Below are 20,354 nucleotides of genomic sequence, written 5' to 3'. Positions count from 1 at the left end.
TTGATCTGTCCTGGTATTTCTCAGCCCTGATTTCACAGTAGGATCACCCTGGAAGTTTCAGTAAAAGTCGCTGCCTAGGTCCCACGTGCAGAGATTTTGATGGTCTGGGCAGCCTGGCCATCACAGTTTTAAAGGCCTGCAGATGAGCTGAAGAAGCAGCCGAAGCTGAGAACCTGATGGGAAAAGGACCAGTGGACACTGAGCCCTGGGGACAGGCAGGATGGGCAGGATGTTGGCAGTAGCGCCTGACTCATCCTGCATCTCACATAGAACTAGAGTCTTGGACAGGCCATGTGGAAAGCCCAGAGCCCGCCCAGCTCATTAAAACCTAAAACCCGCCCCCTAGGGTTTAAGGGATGGGTGGGAGGGAAGGAATGGAGCTAAATGAGGGGGGGAAATGCCTTCAGCTGTGTGAGGTGATGTTTCCCCAGGGACCCCAGGGAGGGCTGATTGCAGAGGTGCAGGCCCATCTCACCTCTGGGGCAGTGGGGGGTGAGGGGTGGGGCTGAGCGATGCAGACCCAGGAGGAAACCGCATCCCTGAGCTGAGCCTGGCCTTGCCGTGCCCTCCCCGCAATGGGCTCTGAGCACCTCCCCCTCCAGGCTGACAGCCAGAGTCCAGGACCCGCCACAGCAGATCTATGTTTTGTCAAAGGAAATACTGATTCATTCACATGATAATATTCTAAAAGTCTATTACATACAGAACTTCAGAATTCAGACAACTTCCACCCTGGAAGGTTAGCTTATTAGCAGCAAAACAAGAAGCTGACCCATCCCTGTCACACCCCCCACCCCCACTTCAATCAAACTGACCCCCTGCAGACTTGGCTGCTGGGCGGGGGTCTGAGGGCAGACCTTGGTTACTTTACGTATTGGCCCAGACTTTTCTGAATAATTTTTTATAGATCTCCCCTACGTACCTTCCTGACAACGTCATGGTCCATGGGGAAACGAAATGTTTGTGCCAACTGCCACCCCATCCTTCCATGTTGGAGGGAAACATCTTTCTCAACTAAGGTATTCTCTGAGACAAGCACCAGATCTTCCTGCCTCCATCTCTTCTATTTTTCTACAATCCATTTAGCATCCTACCATGTTATGTGAATTTTCTCCTATTTCCAACTCAATCAGGGTTCACCAAATGACCAACAAGACCTTTGGTCCCAAATCCACCATCATGAACATGGTTTGAAAAATGATGATGTTTAGAATTTTACCATCAGATACTGCCAGGTGATTAGAATACCTGTGTCCCATGTCCTGTCGCCCTTTCTCTCAGACTCTTGGGGAGTAAGCTGGCTGTGCCAGTGGTAATCAGGGAGCTGTCTCATTTCCAGTCTCTTAAAGATGGAGGTAAGAGATGCCCAGCGGACATGAAGCCACGTTTATGAATGAAAGCATTCAGGCTTGGGTTTCTTGCCTTCTGTGTTTCCTTACAGATCTCAAGTTGTAACTTCCACACGATACTGAACTACTTGAACAGTTTTTATTTCTATTCTGCGTCCCTGAGGAGAGAATATTTGGCAGTGCATATAACATTAAAAAAAAAAAATCCTTTCCTCTGGCTGGCATTCAGCTTTTATATTTTTAGATTTGGAAATACATTTTCCTCTCCCTCCACCCAGTGTGTATATTTTTACTCTTGTCTTATTCCTTCCAAACTGCACCAAAAGCTGTTTCCTGGCAATTTGAGAAGTGGGAAATGTCGGCATGGGGAAAAAAGTGAAGACGCATGTGCTGCTATAATTTTAGCATGGAAATATTGCCCAATGACAAAACCAGGGACTGTCTTGTGATGTTTTCTTCTGCTCACACTAGCGTCCTATTTTGATCTCACTGAAGTTTACTCCGGCTGTCTCCCATTCAGACATCGTGACCCGCTTTAAATCAGCAGTGTACTGACTTCGGAGGATAATGACAGCATGATGACCTTAAACTACAGGGACTAAATTGTCACTCTTAATTCATTGTAAATATGCAAAGCAGGCAGTCCGCTCAGCCACAGTCCTGATCTTTAAGTGTCCATCCCACCGATGGGTGAGGAAGTTCGTTCAGTCAACAACGACCTATCAAGCCACTGCTATCTGCCAGGCACGGCTCCGAGCACCAGCAACAGGGCAGCGTCTGCCATGTCAATTTCAAAACAGCCCTGAACTCTCAGCCAGGGCACTTCAGAGGTTACATAAGACGAGGGCGGGGGTGTCTGCAGGGCTCTTCTGATTAGCTGTGATTTTCTCTAGGTCCAACTAAGCCAAGGACTGTCCCAGATAATGCCAAATCCTTTCAAGTTAGAACATGATCTTTTCCTTCTGCTTCTTGATTTTTGCCTCCTGTCAGAACACGAGCTTGTCAAAAATGTTAACTTTCCTGTTTCCTCTCTACAGAGTACTAACCACAAACACGGGCATGGATTCCAGATTTGCATAACATTCTCTGGTGCATGATCACATTCTACTTCTCAAAGGAAAAAGACAATAGAAGAATATTTTAAGAATTATTGTCACACGATTATCATACAGTATTATGTATTATGTGCAAAATTCCATTAAAAAAGTCATTTACAAAAGGAAGTACAACACTATGTGTTGAGGGTTCCAGATGTACAGCAAAAGCTTAAAAAGGTACAAGGTACAAAGCCAACCAAATTAGATGACTACCCATCTTTACACAGTACAATAACATGTTTTTGTAACTACCTGTGTTATGTTGATACGAGACCCTCATCCTTTGTGCAAACCCGCCCCCCCACCACCCCCCAAACAGGTTTTGGAAAACAGAAATTTAACTTCACCACACATTTTACAACACAGATGGGCTTTTTGGTGCATTTGCAAACTTTCCAAATGACATTTATTTAACTCAATGAAACTCACATTATGTGGTTTCTGCCCCAAATAATTTGATGCTGTTCGTTTTGATTTATGTGGAAAAGGAAAAAAAAGTGTTATTTTTTTTTCCTCCTGGGGTTTTCAAAATTGCTTCCGAAAGCAAATAACATGGGCCAGATTTTGCAAATCTCATTGCATATTTACAGTATTTTCAGCATAGGTGGTTCCTTCTATCTGCTTTTCCCACCTCCTTCAAGGAGCCTGAACCAGCAGACTCCACTCCTTCGTCCTCTGTTCGAATCTGTATTTCCCTCTCAACCTCTCTCTACATTCATTTCTTTCCTGATCTTCAGCGTCGCTTGGTGAAAACACAAAACAACACAATACGACGGAGCGTGAACAAGGTAATCACAGTACATCAGATTTCCAAAGGCATTCTGTGGCCAGTGTCAGCAATACATCGCTGTAAGAAACCCAGCAGTCTCTCCCCACAAAGTTGCCCGAACATCCAGTTACAGAAGAGAGACTTTTAAAATGCAATACTCTCAAATCCAGCAAGAGATTTCTTTTCGCATATTAAATGTTAAAATCACATGCATAATTATAGAATATCTTAAAGTTACAAAAATATTTTAAAAACCAATCCTGACAGTTTACCTGCAACTGCTATAAAAATTTCTATGAAATATATAAAAACACAAGGCTCTTTGTAAAAAAAAAAAAAAAAAGAAGAAGATGAAGAAGGAAGGGAGGGAGGGAGGGAGGGAAACACCCACAGAACTGAGAGGTCCTTGATGCCCTGCATCAGACAGTCTTCTCAAATGCCTGCTGTTGAACACAAGAGAAGAGCTTGTACCTTAAATGTTTACTCAGTACATATACACACACGAGCCAACCCAGAACCTGGCTGGGGGTAGGCAGCAAACGATCTCAGGACACTTGAACCAACAGATGCAATTCTCCATCTCTGAAGGACGGATCCTACTGTTTCACGAACCTCAGCTCCCCTGCTTGGGTGTCGCGGCTAAAGGTGCCCTTGGCCAAGTCGGCCTATGGATGGCTCAGTCACTGAACCGAGCAGTCCCCAAGGAGGTGACTGCTTTTTAAGCACAAGCACGTGGAAGCCAGAGGCCAGGTTCCTAACTCCCTCCTTTGGATGCACCACTGGGAAGCCTCTGGTGTCTCCTAGGAGGCGGTGAGCTCTTCTTCCCCGTTCTGGAAGATGATGCCATATGGATCCTTCTTGATGCGCTTGTAAACGAAGTGGAAGACATGGGGCTGGGGCCGGCTGTGCAGCTCAGCCTTGATTTTCTGGGGGTACGTGTCCTCTGCCAGCTGCTGCCACGTTTCGTCCACGAAGAGGAAGAGGCTGTACTCCTCAGGGTCGGCCACCTTGAACTTCTCAGCACAGAGCTGACACACGTCCTCTGTGGTGACATAAGGCCTCACGAGGAGGGTCTTTCCTGTGCAGCCACTGTTGACATCCTGGAATGCAACCCGGAGGTAATTCTGCAGGTGGAAAGAGAGATGCAGGGGGGAGAGTCAGAAGAGGAAACGGGATGGCATAGGTGAGCCCGTGGGACGCCAGGGAGAGGTCTGGTGGGGATGGCCAGTGTTAGGACACGAGGACCCCAGGTGCAAGGAAAGAGGCTGATACGAATCTGGACACTGGGAGCACAACTGTGTGGTCTGTAATTCATCCCAAATACCAGAAGCGAGAAGTCTGTTCAGCCCTGCTCTGACCTTTTAGTCCCTCTCAGAGAGCCGGGCTGAGAAATCCCTGTTTAAGAGTGTCAACCAGATCCAATGCCAGGTTTCCTCCCAGCTTGAAAAATAAACCAAACAGCAGAAGAGCCCGAACCAAGAGTCAGGAGGAAGCGACACATAACACATGTAGACACAAGAGCACAGGCTCTATTCGCTTCGGACTCCTTTTTACGAGGTCTAAGCAGGGGCAATGGCGTTAGGCTGGACCACGAGATACTGCAGACAGTTGACCGGCCTTCCCCTCCCCCAGTGGCAGTTTCACGTGGTTCAACCCAGCACAGGGCTCCAGGTGGCTCTAGTGTCATGTGGGAAAGTCGGCAGGGGCGGGTGGATTCTGCAGAAAGGCCTGGGAGGTGCGCTGACCGGCTGCAGGTGGTGCTGCAGGGATTGGGGGAGCAGCTCCAGGTGAGCGGTATCGCGGAAGCGACCAGACCCGGGGCCCGTATGAGGGGCGGGGCATCCTGGCTCCTGACCGGCTCTCCAAGATTCTGTGGCCCCCGTTCATTCTTCAGTCCTACTTCCTCAGGAATAGGGTCACCAGATTAAACAGGGAACACCCAATTAGGTCTGATTTTCAGACAGAAAACGAATACATCTTCCTTTTCAAAATCTGACTGCCCTACTCAAGAGTGAAGGGGAGTGGGCCGCTCTGCCGGGGTCCCACACTGTTACCCTGAGGGTTTCCTGGGATGATGGAAAAGAGAACTCTTGGGAAGGCCAGTGTGCTCTGCACCTGGATGACAACACTGATGCTCTTGAACTGGGACATTTCAGGGCACTTTGGGTGCACACATGCCCTGTATCCCCAACCCCACCTCTCCCCTGCCTCCCCAGCACGTGGCCCGCATGCGTGGAATGCATTTACTCACTGACTCCTGAAAAGAACTTTGTGGAGGCCTACACTCTCCCCGTTTGACCAGTGAAGAAACTGAGGCACAGGGAGGCTAAGGAACTTGCCCAAGGCCATGCAGCGAGTGAGGGCCAGTGGCAGTGGCAGGGCCAATATTCTGGTGTCCTGACCACGGAGGTGAGGTATGCCGCCCCTCCGGCATGAGCAGACGTGTGCGTCTGTGACCCTGACTCAGGCATTCCAAGTGCAGCTCTGCTTCCTGGCTTTGGCTTCCACAGCCAAGCCGAGTGCTGACAGTTCCTGCCTTGGGTCTATTCTTAGATGATGTGCTTCTCTGAGGTGAGCGAAGCCAGTGGAGAGGGCTATTCACAAAGGCATGGACTCTGGGGTGCTAGGTTAGAAGCTCCAGATGGGGAGAGGGGACTGGGGGAAGGGGCTGATGGCAGGTGGGTGTTTGAAGAACGTGCTTTTTTCCTTTCCTCCATTCTCCCCAGAGGCTGTGTGGCCTTAGGAATCCCCTTCCCGGACGGCCAACAATCACCGCATCCCAGGGGCCTGCGGATGCTAAATCACTTAACAAGAGGACGGTTCTTCAACATCCAAGGGGTGGAGGTGCACAGGATGCCTTCTTGCTCTTCAGGTTTATGTGCCTGGGAAGGAATTTCTGGGAACACTGCTGTCTTGGAGAAAACCTTGCTGACCTTGCCTTTCCACGATGACTGGCTTTAAACCAAACGTACCTTTTGAGTGTTTTCAGAGCATTAAAACGGCAAAAAGGGCAAGGAAGGTGAATCTCAACACGGAGGCAAATCCGTCCTGCTTGGAAATTCACCACATGGCACGTGGACAGCACAGCGGGGTCGGGGTTTAAGACGCTATTTGGAACTTTTGAGACATTATCTGAAGACACTTGCAGACTCACTCATCATTTGCTGACTGTGAGCAAATCCAGAGCTCCCATGTCAGGTCAAGATGTCCACAGCCTCGTCCTGCCTCTCCTCTCTAGGAAGCAAGCTCTGTGGGAACCCCACCTTCCCAGGGACCAGCTCACAGACACTGAAGATTCTGGAAGGGGATCCAGGCAGGACTTGGCTCAGATGTTCATTTCTCAACTCTGGCCCTGATCGGCTACCAGAACTGACGCTGCCGATGAGATCCTGGGGTCTTCCATTTCGGGGGGTGGGGAGATGAAAAAGGAGAGGGGTCCCTCTTCTCAGAGAGACCAGGTCAAGTGCAGGGCCTCACACGGCTGCTTCCACCCGCCGGTCTCCCACCTGCCACCTTCCTTTCGGCTTCCTATGTGCGCAGGTGCTCAATATCCACACTGAACGTTCTGGAGGAAATCCTGCCCTAATGTGACTCTGTTTTCTTAAGGGCAGCAAAACTTGGGCCAAACCACACACACACACATATATTCTTCTAATTTAAGGAAAACAGAGAAGTGAAACGACAAGGTCAGAGGGTGGTTTAAAATATCCCTTTTCCATCGGATGATCCGATGAAGGGGGGCCCTCAGGCTCCTCGAGCTGTGTGCGCTGGGAGGAAGCAGCTGGGCCCATCCCCACCGCCGGCCACGTACCTGAAAGTCGTCCACTGAGGGGATGGTCCGGTTGGTGGTCCTCCGCTTGTGCCACTGCCTCAGCGTGTCCCTGGCCTCAGAGCTGAGCAGTCTCGCCGCCTGCTCTTCCTGGAAATTCTTTATCAGGGAAAGTGCTCCATAGGCGCTGGTCAGGTAATAGCCTCCTGGAAAGGGCAGGAAGAGTGAGTTCTCCAGGGGTTTACCTCTGGGGACAACAGCTGGGGGACCACAGAGTTGGAGGTCAGGTTCTGCATGCTCCCCTCCTCGTCCACAAGCGTTTCCTTGAGAGACCACACAAGAGCACATTCTCATCCATCCATTCCTGCATCCATCCCCACGGATGTACAGTTGAGCCAGGCCTGAGCCACCGCCGGGGGCACTTGGGGCCAGGCCCTGCTTTCCCTGATGGAATTTCCATTCCAACGGGTGAGACACACAGAATCTCTGTTATTTATGTGCAACTGTGAAAGTGTTTGGCCAGAAAAGGTCAGGGCACTGGGGCCTGACGCAGATGGGGAGGCGTGTGAGGGAGGTGGGGTCTACCACTCCGAGGCCAGAACCCAATACTATAGGAACAGGAGTCCCCATATCTCCCAGCAACACTTGCTTTAGGGCTTTTCCTTTAGGAATTACTAGTCTCTAAATTTTAAGTAAACTATACACTTTGAAAGAAATACACAATATACACGTGTGCTCACAATCATAGGGGTTCTTCAAAACAACTTCTCCCTCCAGATTCCCTTTCTTATCCTTACCTGGAGACTCACATACACGACATCTAGGAAAAAGTAACTTACAAGGAAAAGCAAGTGATGCCCCTTTACTGGTGAATTTGGGAATGATCTCTTATGTCTGGGGAGTGTTAAAAAGATTTATAGGACTTTCCTGGTGGTGCAGTGGTTAAGAATCCACCTGCCAATGCAGGGGACACGGGTTCGATCCCTGGGCCAGGAATATCCCACATGCTGTGGAGTCAACTAAGCCTGTGTACCACAACTACTGAAGCCCATGTGCCTAGAGCCCACGCTCTGCAACAAGAGAAGCCACGGCAATGAGAGGCCCGTGCACCACAAGGAAGAGTAGCCCCTACTTGCCACAACTAGAGAAAGCCTGTGCATAGCAACAAAGATGCAATGCAGCCAAAAAAAAAAAAAAAGATTCACAACACCCTGAGAGGCATATGAATGTGTTCACAGGTTCACAGTTGGACACTAGACTATAATTTGGTGCCTTCCTGGAACTTGTAAGCTCTGTGCTAGAGAAACACTAGGGGGCGCCCCAAACGTTTATTACAAATTCCCTGAGCACAGCACATCCTCAATTGAGAGACATTCTTTGTCCAAATACCTATCAAATCTCCACTATGAGCCAGGTACAGAGCAGGGGTGACTTTGTAAAAATTAGAACTTGAGTCCCTGCTTTATAAATGTATTAAAGAAAATGGACATCTGCGGTTTATTCATGCAGGGACCAGAAGTTAGTTGTGGTTGAATGAGTTTTGTCTGCAAGTATCATTTTCATGGCCAAAGTATTGATATTTAGCTGCCAACACAAGACCCTGGAGAACTCTCTCTCTGGTCAACGAGTGACAACATTCAAGACGGCTACTGGTCCACCACCTAGGAAACGAGCTGAACGCTCCCCGAGAATCGTACTGAGAAAGAAACACACTTTGTGGTTTTCAGGTCACTGGCGGAGATTTGGGGGTTATCTTTTACAGCATCCTCTCACCCACTCTGCGCAGCACACTTTCCATGCATCCATCACATAGGCTTTCTGCTCAGAGTCATTTGACTAATGTAACAACTTTACCACTTGGGTGTACATTTCCTAGGGCAGCCTTCACTGTATGTAGTACAGAGTTCTGAGTGGCTGAATTTTACTAAATATTTTCCCCATGAACAAATCACAAGATTGAGTGGGAAACTCAGTAGTACAGAATTTAAATGCCACACAGAGGACTTCAGGAGAAACCAGTATGGACTTCAGCACTCATGAGAGGCTTGTGGAGGTGTCAGGATTGCAGCTTGGACTTGGAGGGACTGTGTCAGTTGAGTTTGGGAGGGGGCTGTTTCCTTTGGACATCAAATTTTAGACTCCATGGCTCAAAGTTGAGGCCACTAAGGAGAAAACTCCAAATGCTGGAAGCACAAAACTGACCACACTTTGAAACATGTGGATGCAATTAGAGGGAGGTTTAAATTTCAGTAAAACTCTAACCCTGCCACTAGGACTGTGCACGTAAAAGGGATTCTATGACGCCTTTTCTGTAAATGAAACTACCTGCTTAAACAGCAGAAAACAGATGTGGGCTGTGGGCTGCTGTCCCGCAAACCAAAGAGGGCTTTGGGCAGTAGGGTAGGATGCAGGGCTGGACCAGCAGAGTCTCTCTGCTCAGCTCCCTCTTCCGGTCTGCAGAGCTCTGGTCTGATGTGCGGGTCTGGTCTGCAACCACAGCCAGCCCAACGGGGCCACCCTGCTCTCCCAGGAAGAAGACCAAGAAGCAGAAACCAGGACCCGGCTGAGTGCAGGCAGGCTCTAGTGAAAGCCCGAGCTTACTAGCTGTGCTGCATGTTTGCTAGCTGGGTCCTTGTCTCTCTCTGTGATCCCTGGAGGTGAGGACTGCTACCCTTCCATCTGTCACTGACATAGTGGCCAGGACAGTGCCTTGCTCCAGGGAAACGCTGGGAAAGGTGGCAGGAAATGGCTGTCTGGACCCTCAGGCCACATGATGTAAGCATATTTTTGTCCTAAGTACACACTGTCAGCAACAGAACGGTAATTTTCTGAGTGAAACTGGCATGCCCTTTCCCCAAAGCACCAGGAGTTCAGCATACTTATTACTAGAATTAAACACGATTGAAGCTCAAAAAAATCCTGGCTGCATATAAAATTATAATAATAATGCAGTGGAAGAAAGGGAAGCATGTTATGGAGACAGATGTATGTTTCCTCTTGGTCCCTGGACAAAGTCACATGCCTCCCCCCTTCCTGGAATCCAGGGGAGAAATGCTCCAGGCAGGGTCTGGGGGGCTCATTCTGGAGGGTCTGGCCCCAGCACCGTGAATATTAATGAGGGGAGATAAACAGGGCAGAGGTAAAGGGATGGAGAGGCTTGTTCACAGGATGAAAATATATTCATCACTGGTCCTGAGTCAGCGTTGTCCCTACAGGAGCAGAAGGAAGGGGAACCTCAGGGGTCCCTGGAGGTCAGACCCTCTGTACGAAAGCCAGGCACTGGGGGACTTAGGGAACGAATGCACACACTCAGGGGGTGACACTGCACTGCAGTTTCCTCCAGGGAAAATCCTGGGATGGTGCCTTCCCTGGGGAGTCCCATCAGCACGTGGGTGGACCTTTTTACTCAAGCCCAGACTAAAACTCACTGGAGAAAAAAAAAATGTCAGGCAACAACTCATCACTCAGGGTCCATCTGGGCTCCAAAAGGGACACAGGGAAATGGACAGCCAGGAGGCACAAGGATGAACAGGCTCCGATCTGCTCCCCTTTAAGCAGACAGGCTCACACAAGAGCCCTAGTTATGTCAAGCCCGTGCACCAACAGCGACAAACACCTCTGTTATTTCCGTGATAAACACCTAACCCATGTGTAAGGAGTGGAATTCCTGCAAAGACGTGTTGGGGTCAGGAGGATACAAGCAGGAGACTGAACTGACAAAAGGAAATCGGAAGCAAACCAGCCAGATTTTACTCCACCGTAGTTTTATGTTAACAATGAAAACCAAATTTAAAAAATACGGATGCAAACAAAAGACAGGCCTTCGTGTGACTCACTGCTGACGGCGGGCAGTTGTGCCCGCACTGGAATTATTCTCCAGCAAGTTTATAGCTTCCCTTTGCAATCAAAGAAACCATTTCTTCTAAAAAATGGCATTTATTCTACTGAACAGTATGTTTAATTGCAATTAACCAATCCCAGTGAAGTGGAACTACGGCAGGGTTGTATTTTTTGTGTTTTTCCGAATTTTCTGCGATGAACATGTATTACTTTTGTAATCTGAAAAACAGTCAGCGCATTCTCATACATGAACAAAATTAAAATGGCCGTTAACCCTAAAGATGACAAAAAAAGCACCCACGTAAGCGCCACATCGGCCTGGGGTTTTACTTTGGGGGATGAAAATGTTGTGGAGCTGGAAAGAGGTGGAGGGTAGCCCCAAATTGTGAATGTACTAAATGCTGCTGCGCTGTTCACATTAAAATGCTAATTTTCTGTTCTGTGAACTTCACCTCAATTTAAAAAAAAGAGAGAGAGAATGAAACCGAAGAAAAGCACCCACTTCCTCCCACTTCTTCAAAAGCCGGTTACCTTCTCCATGTAACAGGGACGGGTCCAGGAGCTCCATCATGTACTCAATCTCCGTGTCCAGTTCCAACATGTCACACTGGGCTATGACATAGGTCAGGACTGGTAAAAAGTCATCAGCTCCATACATCCTCCCTGGAGTAAGAGGAAAGGGGGAGACAGACGGGGATATTTTTACCAACATTTCTTCCTTTCACATCCTACTTGCTGCTTTTATTAGACAGCGAGGAGTCACGCTGGGGAAGTGAGCTCTTCATCAAGAGAGGTGGGTGTTTCTGCAGTCCTCCAGGGCCCAGGGCCCTCCCCATGGCCCTTGTCAGAAACCCACCCTGTGTTACAATTTCAGAATGAATGTCTGAGTCGATGAACACAGGGAGGATTTTCTCCCCATTTCCATGACTGGCATCAATAGGACAGAGTACTTCTAAAGTAAACTTCTAAAGAGTTTAACTTTTCAGCAAGTGATACGATAAAACATTTGTGGAAGTGTCTACTTACACACGTTACTCCTCTGTGTCTTGTTTCCTGTTGCTTTCTGTGCAAATTAATCAAAACATAGTGACAGAACCAAACTCGAACAAGGAATAACTTGTTCCCTCTCTGTCTTCAGCGTGTGCTAAATGTGCTGATCCAGTGTACGCTGAATAGATACATACGATTAATATCTGGCTAAAAAGATTTAGTCCTTACTGCTACTTTTTATTACAATGGAGATTCTCAACCAGGGGTGGTTTTGCCCATCAGGGGAGTCTGGCATTGTCTGGAGACATTTTTCGTGGTCATGACTTGGAGGGTGGGTGTGCAAAGGGCATCCAGATGCCGATAAACTTCCTACAGGAAGCGGGATGGCCCCACAACAAAGAATTATCCGGGTGTAATGTCGTTAGTGCTGGGACTGAGAAACTGTGCCTGAGAACAGAATCCTATGCAGATATAACTTGGGGGACTTTTTATACACGATTTTGCATTTCTTGCGTGTGACGTATGCTTCAGATCGCCAGCATCACCAGCCCAGGAGCTCGCGTGTTCATGTCTCTGCTCAACAATCTGCAAAGGGCGTGCACATGGCGACCTCCTCCCACCGTGGGTAACAGAGCCTGTGCTTTCTCTCCGTTGCTTCTGCATCAAGTGATTACACTCAGAGGAACAGTTGTGATCATTCGCGGAATTAAAAAGGCTCACCCAAGACCCAGAGCACCGCAGGGCTCATCACTATCCATGAATCAGGGTCACTCCTGCGTCTACAAGAGGCAGCACGGGGGAAACCCAGGGGCTGACTTATGTGCATTCCTATCACACGGCATCAGCTTGGAGCAAAGAAGGGCGAGCCAATGAAATGAAGGCAAAGAAGTCACGTTATTGCTGAAGGCTCCAAGTTTCTGACAGATGCTGTAAATCACTGACACAAACCCTCAGTGGCCAAAATGTAGCTATGATAGGAATGATCAGGAATATTTCTGCCATGCCTGGGGCTCTGCATGTATCTCATTTACACCTTAGGAAGAAGGACAGGGTCACACCCATGACAGGTGCAGAACCACAGCTTGGAAGGTTGATTACAGTGGCCAAAGCCCCACAGTCAATGAAGCCATTCCCAGAGCAACTGAACTCAGACTCCTGAGACTGACTCTGTATCCATTACCCGGAACCAAATCTTTTATAATCTGGCATTGCCCTCCTCTGCGTACTGTTTTGGTGCTGTTAGTTTGCTGCATGTGGACTAATTTGCCAGACACCAGAGTAACACTTGTATTTTTGTGAGCTGCTTGGTGAAGTCAAGAAACAAAGGAAGAGCAGCTGGGAATCAGAAAGCCTGACATGTTCCAGCCCCATCAGGAGGCCAAGAGCCCAGACGGTGTGGCCTCACCTGAGTTGTTCTCCATGATGGTGTAGATGAGCTTGCAGACCCTCAGCAGCAGCATGACTTTCTTTTCCGGTGAATACATCTTCTGCATGGTCATGAACTTGACTTTGATTTTCTCCACGTCCACAAAGTCAGGGGTGGGGGCAAAGACGCCCAGCTCCTGTGGATTCCTCTGCCGCACGAGCTGCAGGTTCTCCTTGAGTTGCTTCCAGGAGCCGTCGGCCACGTGGAAGTGCTTCAGCATGGCCTCGACGTGGCCCTTCAGGGGCTTCAAGATGCACTTGTGCATGGCTTTTTCCAACACCACATCTGCCAAAGAAAGAGCAGCTACTGTGACCATTGTCTGAAGAAAGAAGAAATGCAAGGTCTGCTTTCTGGGAATGGACACCTGCAACTCCGTGCACTGGTTTATCGGGCAGACGCATCCGAACTTCACACCCATCCACCCACCCAAATTTAGCCCCAAATCACTCAAATGCCAATCTTTTTTGTTTTTGGTAAAGCCAGGGAGAGTGAATCTTCCCTAACACTCTTACTTACAGTCTCTCTTGCATGCAGTCAATACAACTGAATATATTTACTTTACCTACTTTTACACCTCCTTACCCATAAGCACGGGTGAATATTTTAGAAGACATTCTTTTGACTCTGTCCTTCCACTGAGGATCCAGGGGACAGTGAAGCTACTGTGTCATGTTAAAAGAAGGATTTGCTAATAGCAAGGGTTCCAGCTCCCTTAAAATATTTCCTGAGGAAAAAAATTCAACTAAATACACGTGGTATCTTGGATTGGATTCTGGATCAAAAAGAAGTCTTTATGTTGTTTGCTATAAAGGACAGTGGGCATTAGATGAGATCTGAATAAAGTCTGCAGATTAGATAATATTGTTAACAGCGGACCTGGCTTCTTTCACCCAGATCTTATCTTGGAGACTCAGCCAGCTGCGTCTGGAGCAGCCGTGTGCTCTTTTTCACGGAATGAACCTTCTGTGAAAGTTAATGAAAGTTAATTTTTACTGTAATTTTGTAACACGATGTCCCTGTTTTTAGAAAATACCCACTGAGTACTTAGGGATACAGGGTCACAATGTCTGCCACTAGCTCTCATGGTTTAGATAAAAGGAGGGGATGTGTGCATGTGTGTGTGCGCGTATGCACATGCGTGTGTGTGCGCGCGCGCATGCATGTAAACAGAGAAAGGCAGGAACGAAGCGAGCGTGGCAAAGCACTAACAGCGGGGGATCCGGGTGAAGGGCAGACATGATTTCTTCATACACTTTTTGCAGCTTCGCTGTATGTCTGAAATGATTTCAAAATAAAAATGTAAGAAGTCAAAGTGTGTTTCTGTTCAGAGTTAGGAAACACCTCTACATGTGGGAGGCATTATTTTTCCCTCTTTCTTGGAATGGGTTTGCCTGGTGGAGCAGCTGTCTTGGCTGACCAGTACAATGACCTGGACCATGACTGGAGGTCTGGTCTGAAGACGGTCTGTACCACGAGAAGCCCTCTGCTTCTCCCACATCCACTTTTCCATCTCAAATGTTTCACATTCTCATCAAAGCTACACGGGTAGCAACCACACCTAATATATGACACTTGGATGCGGTTTCATCTTGGAAGCCCATAGATCCACAGAAATAGCAGAGTTACCTCTCTGGCCTTTGGGATTTCTGACACAGGTCAGATCACACTGAATCCAAATTATCACCTATTATTAGAAGGTCAGGGACAAAGAAATCTAAGCCAGACATACCTACAGAGATCAAGGTTGAAGTAAAAGAGGTTATAAAGTAGGAAGAAAAACAGAACAACTTTTCACTTCACATCTGGCATGAAAACAAACTACTTGGTTTGCACCGGTTACACTGTGTTAACAAACTTATATAAAGTCATACAGCACCTTAGACTTCACCCCACATGGTCACTATGACAAAAAGTCAATAATAGCAATTAACACTGAGAGCCCAGGTGGGCTGGGCTCTATCTAAGTGCTTTAGTTCATTACCTCATCTAATTCTCACAGTATCTCTACTATTATTTTTGCATAATATGACTTATTATGCCCTTTTTACCAATGAGGAAACCGAGGCTTGGAGATGTCTAATGGCTTGCTTGAGGCCATACAACTAACCGTCCTGCTTTTCAAAGTCAATGATTTCTTAGTTCTAAAGTTCATGGTGTTTTCTAAACATTCACCAGTTTATTCCTCTACCCAAAGGTTCTGAGGCTACATTCCTGGTGACCACCCCTCTGCTGGAAGGAGGTCACCAAGGGGGGGGAAAGTCATGCCAATCATTAAGTAGGACGCACATGAATGTTGGTAGCAGCGTTACTCATAATAGCCCCAAACTGGAAACCACCCAAGGCCCATCCCAGTGGGATGGATGCAAGGATATATTCGCACAATGGAATTCAGAAGATGGAATTCAGACAATGGGAGGTTCATCCCGTGAGAAAGTGCACACAGCTGCTCCAGATGCAACTGGCTGAGTCTGCAAGATATCATCTGTGTGAAAGAAGCCAAAAGGAGAAGAGTCTCCTTTAGCACATCATTTATACATAAAGTTCAAGAGCAGGCAAAACCAATCTACGATGACAGGTCAGGATGGCAGTCGACCTTAGGAATAAACGGGGCTGTGGGGACATTTCCGGGGCAATGGAGATGGGCGATATCTGCATCCGGATGGTGGCTACACATGTACAAAATTGTTGAGCTGAGCACTTGAGATGTGCACACTTTATGGATATGTGTTAAATCTCAGTAACGATGAGTATAAATCAAACCAACAGAAAACACCTGCAGACCAGCCTGGGCTTTTCACCTTGAACCCCAGGGGCAACTTTTAACTTCCGAGGGAGGCTGGTCACCTCTGGGTCAGAGCGTGTACACAAATCATCTCCAAGAGGGTCTGTGCTGTCCTGGGGACAACAGCAGAAAGCTTGTCACCAGCAGGCTGAGTGGGTCCCTGAGTACCTCATCGTTGTCCCCAGGGAAGGCACACTGGCCTTTGTGTCATAAACTCCACTCCTAGGAGCAAACAGGGCTGTGGAAACCTGCCAGGATGGTTCACACCTAGGAGCCATCACCATGTACTCATTCCCTTAAAATCCCAAGTGAAAAAAAGAAGTTAATACATTTTTTAAAGGCCGTAATTTACAAGTAAGAAAGACTCATCTATTTGCATTCTTTTTCAGGACTTTACTCCTAACCACCCCTCCCTACCCCCACAAGTCTTTAATAAACATGATGAATAGAAAAAATAAGTCCAAATGACAGAGACCCAGTACCCAAATGATTCTCTCCAATAGGAAAAAAAGGTTCTGTTCATGAAACAAGAGGGAAACCCGATTTTAGGAAACGAAAGGAACAGAAAACCTTTCAGAATGTGGACTAGCTCAGAACAAAAGCAAAGAACAGATCGGTCAATGTGGCTTATAAATGACTACTGTCTATTTTTTTTTACCATCTCCAGTTGCTTTAAATCCAAGAATGGGATCCGCCTGCTAATGCAGGGGACACGGGTTCCATCCCTGGTCCAGGAAGATCTCACATGCCTCAGAGCAACTAAGCCTGTGTGCCACAACTACTGAGCCCACAAGCCACAACTACTGAAGCCTGTGTGCCTAGAGCCCATGCTCCACAACAAGAGAAGCCCCCGCACCACAACAAAGAGTAGCCTCCACTCGCCGCAACTAGAGAAAGTCCTCACGCAGCAACGAAGACCCAACGCAGCCAAAAATAAATAAGTAAATAAGTAAATAAATAAATAAATTTATTGAAAAAAATACCCAAGAATGGGGACTTCCCTGGTGGTCCACTGGTAAAGAATCCGCCTTTCACTGCAGGGTTCGATCCCTGGTTGGGGAACTAACATCCCACATGCCACGGGGCAATTAAGCCCGAGCTCACCACAACTACTGAGCTTGTGCGCCTCAACAAGAGAGCCTGTGTGCCACAAACTACAGAGCCCGAGTGCCACAACTAGAGAAGATAAAATCCTGCACACCACAACTAGAGAGAAGTCTGCTTGCCACAACAAAAGATCCCACGTGCCGCAACTAAGAGCTGATGCAACCAAAGGAAATAAACAAATTAAATAAATACATATTAAAAACAAATAAATAAATCCAAGAATGATGCTGTTCTAGGCACTTTACGTGCACTGACTCTTCAGTTCCTCCAACAAACCCATGGTGGGAGGACTATGATTTCTTCATTTCATAGATGAGGAAACTGAAAGCCAGAAAGACTGATGCCACACAGGTAGCAAGAGGGGAGCCAGGATTCCAACCCAAGAACTCTGGTTACAGTCACCTGTGTTCATTTACAAACAAACAAAGAAACAGCAGGATACTGGAGAACTGTTTGAGCTACAACATTTTGAATATTAGAAACTGATTGCTAACTGAATAACCAACTGGAAATACATTTTCTGATAATATTTATAGCGATCCCATCAATTGGTCCCAAACTCATCCATGCAGGGATGTCATAAGGAGCATGGGCTTGGCGCTCCCTGCCCTAGTGTGACCCGACGCAGTGATTTATAGGAAGCGGTAAATGTGTTGGCCTCTGGTGCTGTGAAGTGATTGCCCCGCTAGAAATGAGGACAGAAGCCTAATGTCTGTTACTTCACTCTGACCTGAGCCACAGATTCCAAAGAAAGTCAGACTTGAGACAGGGAAGCATCACAGGACAGGATCACCCATCAGCCTGTTTGAACATGTTCTGCTCGCCCACTGCTGCCGAAGGGGAAATGAGAGCCCAGAAGCTGAAGTTCAGAGAAGGCGCGTGTCTTAGAAAGAGTGCGAGGAGGCGGCCTGGCAGCCAGCCCGGCTCCGTCTTTCTCAGTGACACTGGCCATGACACCTCACCGCCTGGAACTTCTGAACCACCATCGACTCCCCACCCATGGCAGGCAAGACAGAAGCAGCACTCTGAGCCTGACTGATTGTTAAAACAAAACAAAATAATACTCAACATTCTTTAGGGATTTTAACAGAACCCAGAGTGTAAACAACGTGATGTCCAAAAGGGGCCGGTCACAACCTACCTGACAAAGATCAAAGATGAGGTTAGGTCATATGAGCTCTTGGTGCATTCAAGTTCTAGCATTCTGACTATTCTTTCAAAAAAATAAAGTAGAAGAAATAGAAGTTAATGGTTTTGGGCAAGAGATGTGCGTTTCTCGTGGGGAACTCAAATTGTGAAGTGCAAACGTTTACCATCGCTAATACTGATGGGGCATCTGTTTGCACAGTTCCTGTGATGAGGGCTATACAGATGCCCGCGCTATATCTTAGCCCTGGCTCCAGCCCTATGGCCAGGAACGAGTGTTGTCCTCGTCTTGCAGATGGACACGAGGCTCAGCAGTCAAATAACTTTCCTGGGACGGTGGAGAACCGGGTTGTTTCTACTGCAAAGAAGCCAGGAAGTGGCACGCCAGGCCTTGCTCTGTACAAGAAAGGCAAAACGAGCTGGTTCTTTCTTTCTGTGCTAACAGAGTTTCCTTTGGCGGCACAGATGGATTAAAGATCAGGGCTGACGTCGACTGGGGGCTCCAAGCACTTTCACGCACTTTATACGTATTTAAACCACCTTTCGACTGACGTGAGTACATGGCCACTATCTGTCTTCATTTGGGGTCTCCCAGAAGGCCACCCAGAGACGAAAGAATTTGAATTGAATGGTTTCCCTGGGAGGGGAATCCAGGAGGTGCTGGTACCAGATGTGGGCAGGTGGCCAACGTCGTGTGCTTTAACTAGTTACCCCTGGGAAGAGACACAGTGCAGGGGTGCCTTGGAGCTGGCCCCCCAGGAGAGGTGGCTGGGGGATTCACACACCGGCTCCCTTCAGTCCCTGCCTGAGGGCAGCTTTCCCAGGGTGGGGTGGGTATTAACCCCCGGCCTTTCCATCTGCCCTGAACGAGGGCTCTGGTGGTACCAGGAAGTGTCAGGGAAATGCCGCGGGCACCAGTGGCGCGGGCACAGTGGCGTCTGGTGACCCTGCTGCAGGTGAAGAAACGGAGGCACGGAGAGGTTGAGACACACAGCTCAGCAGCAGCAGAGCTGGGACTGAAACCGCAGCCCAGCCCGAGCCCTTACTCTGAACCATTACCCCCCGCCCCCCACTCCCCTCCTTCCAGCTGGGAAACGTATTTACCCTTCTCAGCCAGCTGAGATGTGACACTTGGGCAGCTGCAGGAGCACCTGTCTGATCCTCTGTACAAACTACTCATAAAAAGCAGACAGACCACCTCATGTCCCTGTGTCTGATCACTCCAGGCCCCTGGCACCTGGCCTGTCACATGGACCCGCAGGTGTTTTAGGCCAGTGTCTGATTTGATTGGCAGGTACCTGGGCTAGAGCGACTGTTGAAGAGTTTGACTCTTACCCTGCCTGGGGTGATCTCTAAAATGCTCTCCAGCACCTTAAAGGCTCACACAGCTCTGGGGACGTGTCCTGACTTGTCTTCCATCCCTTCTTCCCGCCACTTCCCCATGAACCAGCAGCCCATGCACTCGCTGATGCCAACAGTAAGGGGCTCCCTGCATCTCTGCGCCTTTCCTCACGCTGTTCCCTGTGTCTGGCGGGCTCCCTGCCTTCCGCGACGGGGCCTGCCTCCCCCACGGCTCCCCGCTCCCTGTGTCCTCAGAGCTCTTTGCTTCGTCTGCCACGCCCGGCACCGAGCAAACTTGACCTTTCTCCTGGCGAAGCCCTCTGCACACCAGACCTGCGGTGAGCCGTCTGCAGCCCTGAGTACAAGGCCCACACGTAGGGTGTGCTCCACAAGTGTCTTCTGAATTGAACTGAAAACCCTTCCTTGGGGTGGCTACGTGAAAACCCTGTTTCTTCTCCTTAGCCCTGCAGAATCCAGAAAGTGTGACTCTAGTCCAGGCAAGCCCCTTGCCCAGGTGTGGGGATGCCAGCAGAGGCCCCTGCGGGGACGTCCTATAACCTGGGTTTGCTTTAAACATTGTCAGCAATGCTTACTTCGGCCCTTAAATAATAAATAATAAAGGATGCTTTATTGCTTAAAGGAAGATGCCACCAGCCCAGCAGACATGACACCAAAACAAAGATGACAAGCACTGGGGTGGGGATTATTTGCCTATATTTTTGTTCATTTTGGTGGGCT

At 48.3% G+C, this 20,354-nt stretch overlaps 1 protein-coding gene across 8 annotated transcripts in view; it reads right to left on the bottom strand.

The window, feature by feature from the left end:
- Positions 1–2,485: 2,485 nt before the first annotated feature.
- RIN2 (Ras and Rab interactor 2) overlaps positions 2,486–20,354 on the bottom strand; it is a 215,060-nt gene continuing 197,191 nt past the window's right edge. For all 8 annotated transcript variants that reach the window (XM_057701283.1, XM_057701287.1, XM_057701288.1 and 5 more), the window contains 4 exons: positions 13,220–13,525; positions 11,356–11,487; positions 7,027–7,190; positions 2,486–4,339 (listed from right to left, as the gene is read on the bottom strand). In XM_057701283.1, the coding sequence (XP_057557266.1) occupies positions 4,016–4,339; positions 7,027–7,190; positions 11,356–11,487; positions 13,220–13,525 (926 nt within the window). In that variant the 3' untranslated portion in view covers positions 2,486–4,015. The remainder of the gene's footprint in view (positions 4,340–7,026; positions 7,191–11,355; positions 11,488–13,219; positions 13,526–20,354) is intronic.

This window comes from Hippopotamus amphibius, chromosome 12 (assembly GCF_030028045.1).
Source record: "Hippopotamus amphibius kiboko isolate mHipAmp2 chromosome 12, mHipAmp2.hap2, whole genome shotgun sequence".
Classification (NCBI taxonomy): domain Eukaryota; kingdom Metazoa; phylum Chordata; class Mammalia; order Artiodactyla; family Hippopotamidae; genus Hippopotamus; species Hippopotamus amphibius.
Note: the sequence above shows the minus strand (reverse complement) of the source record. Positions and strands in the feature narration are given on the sequence as shown.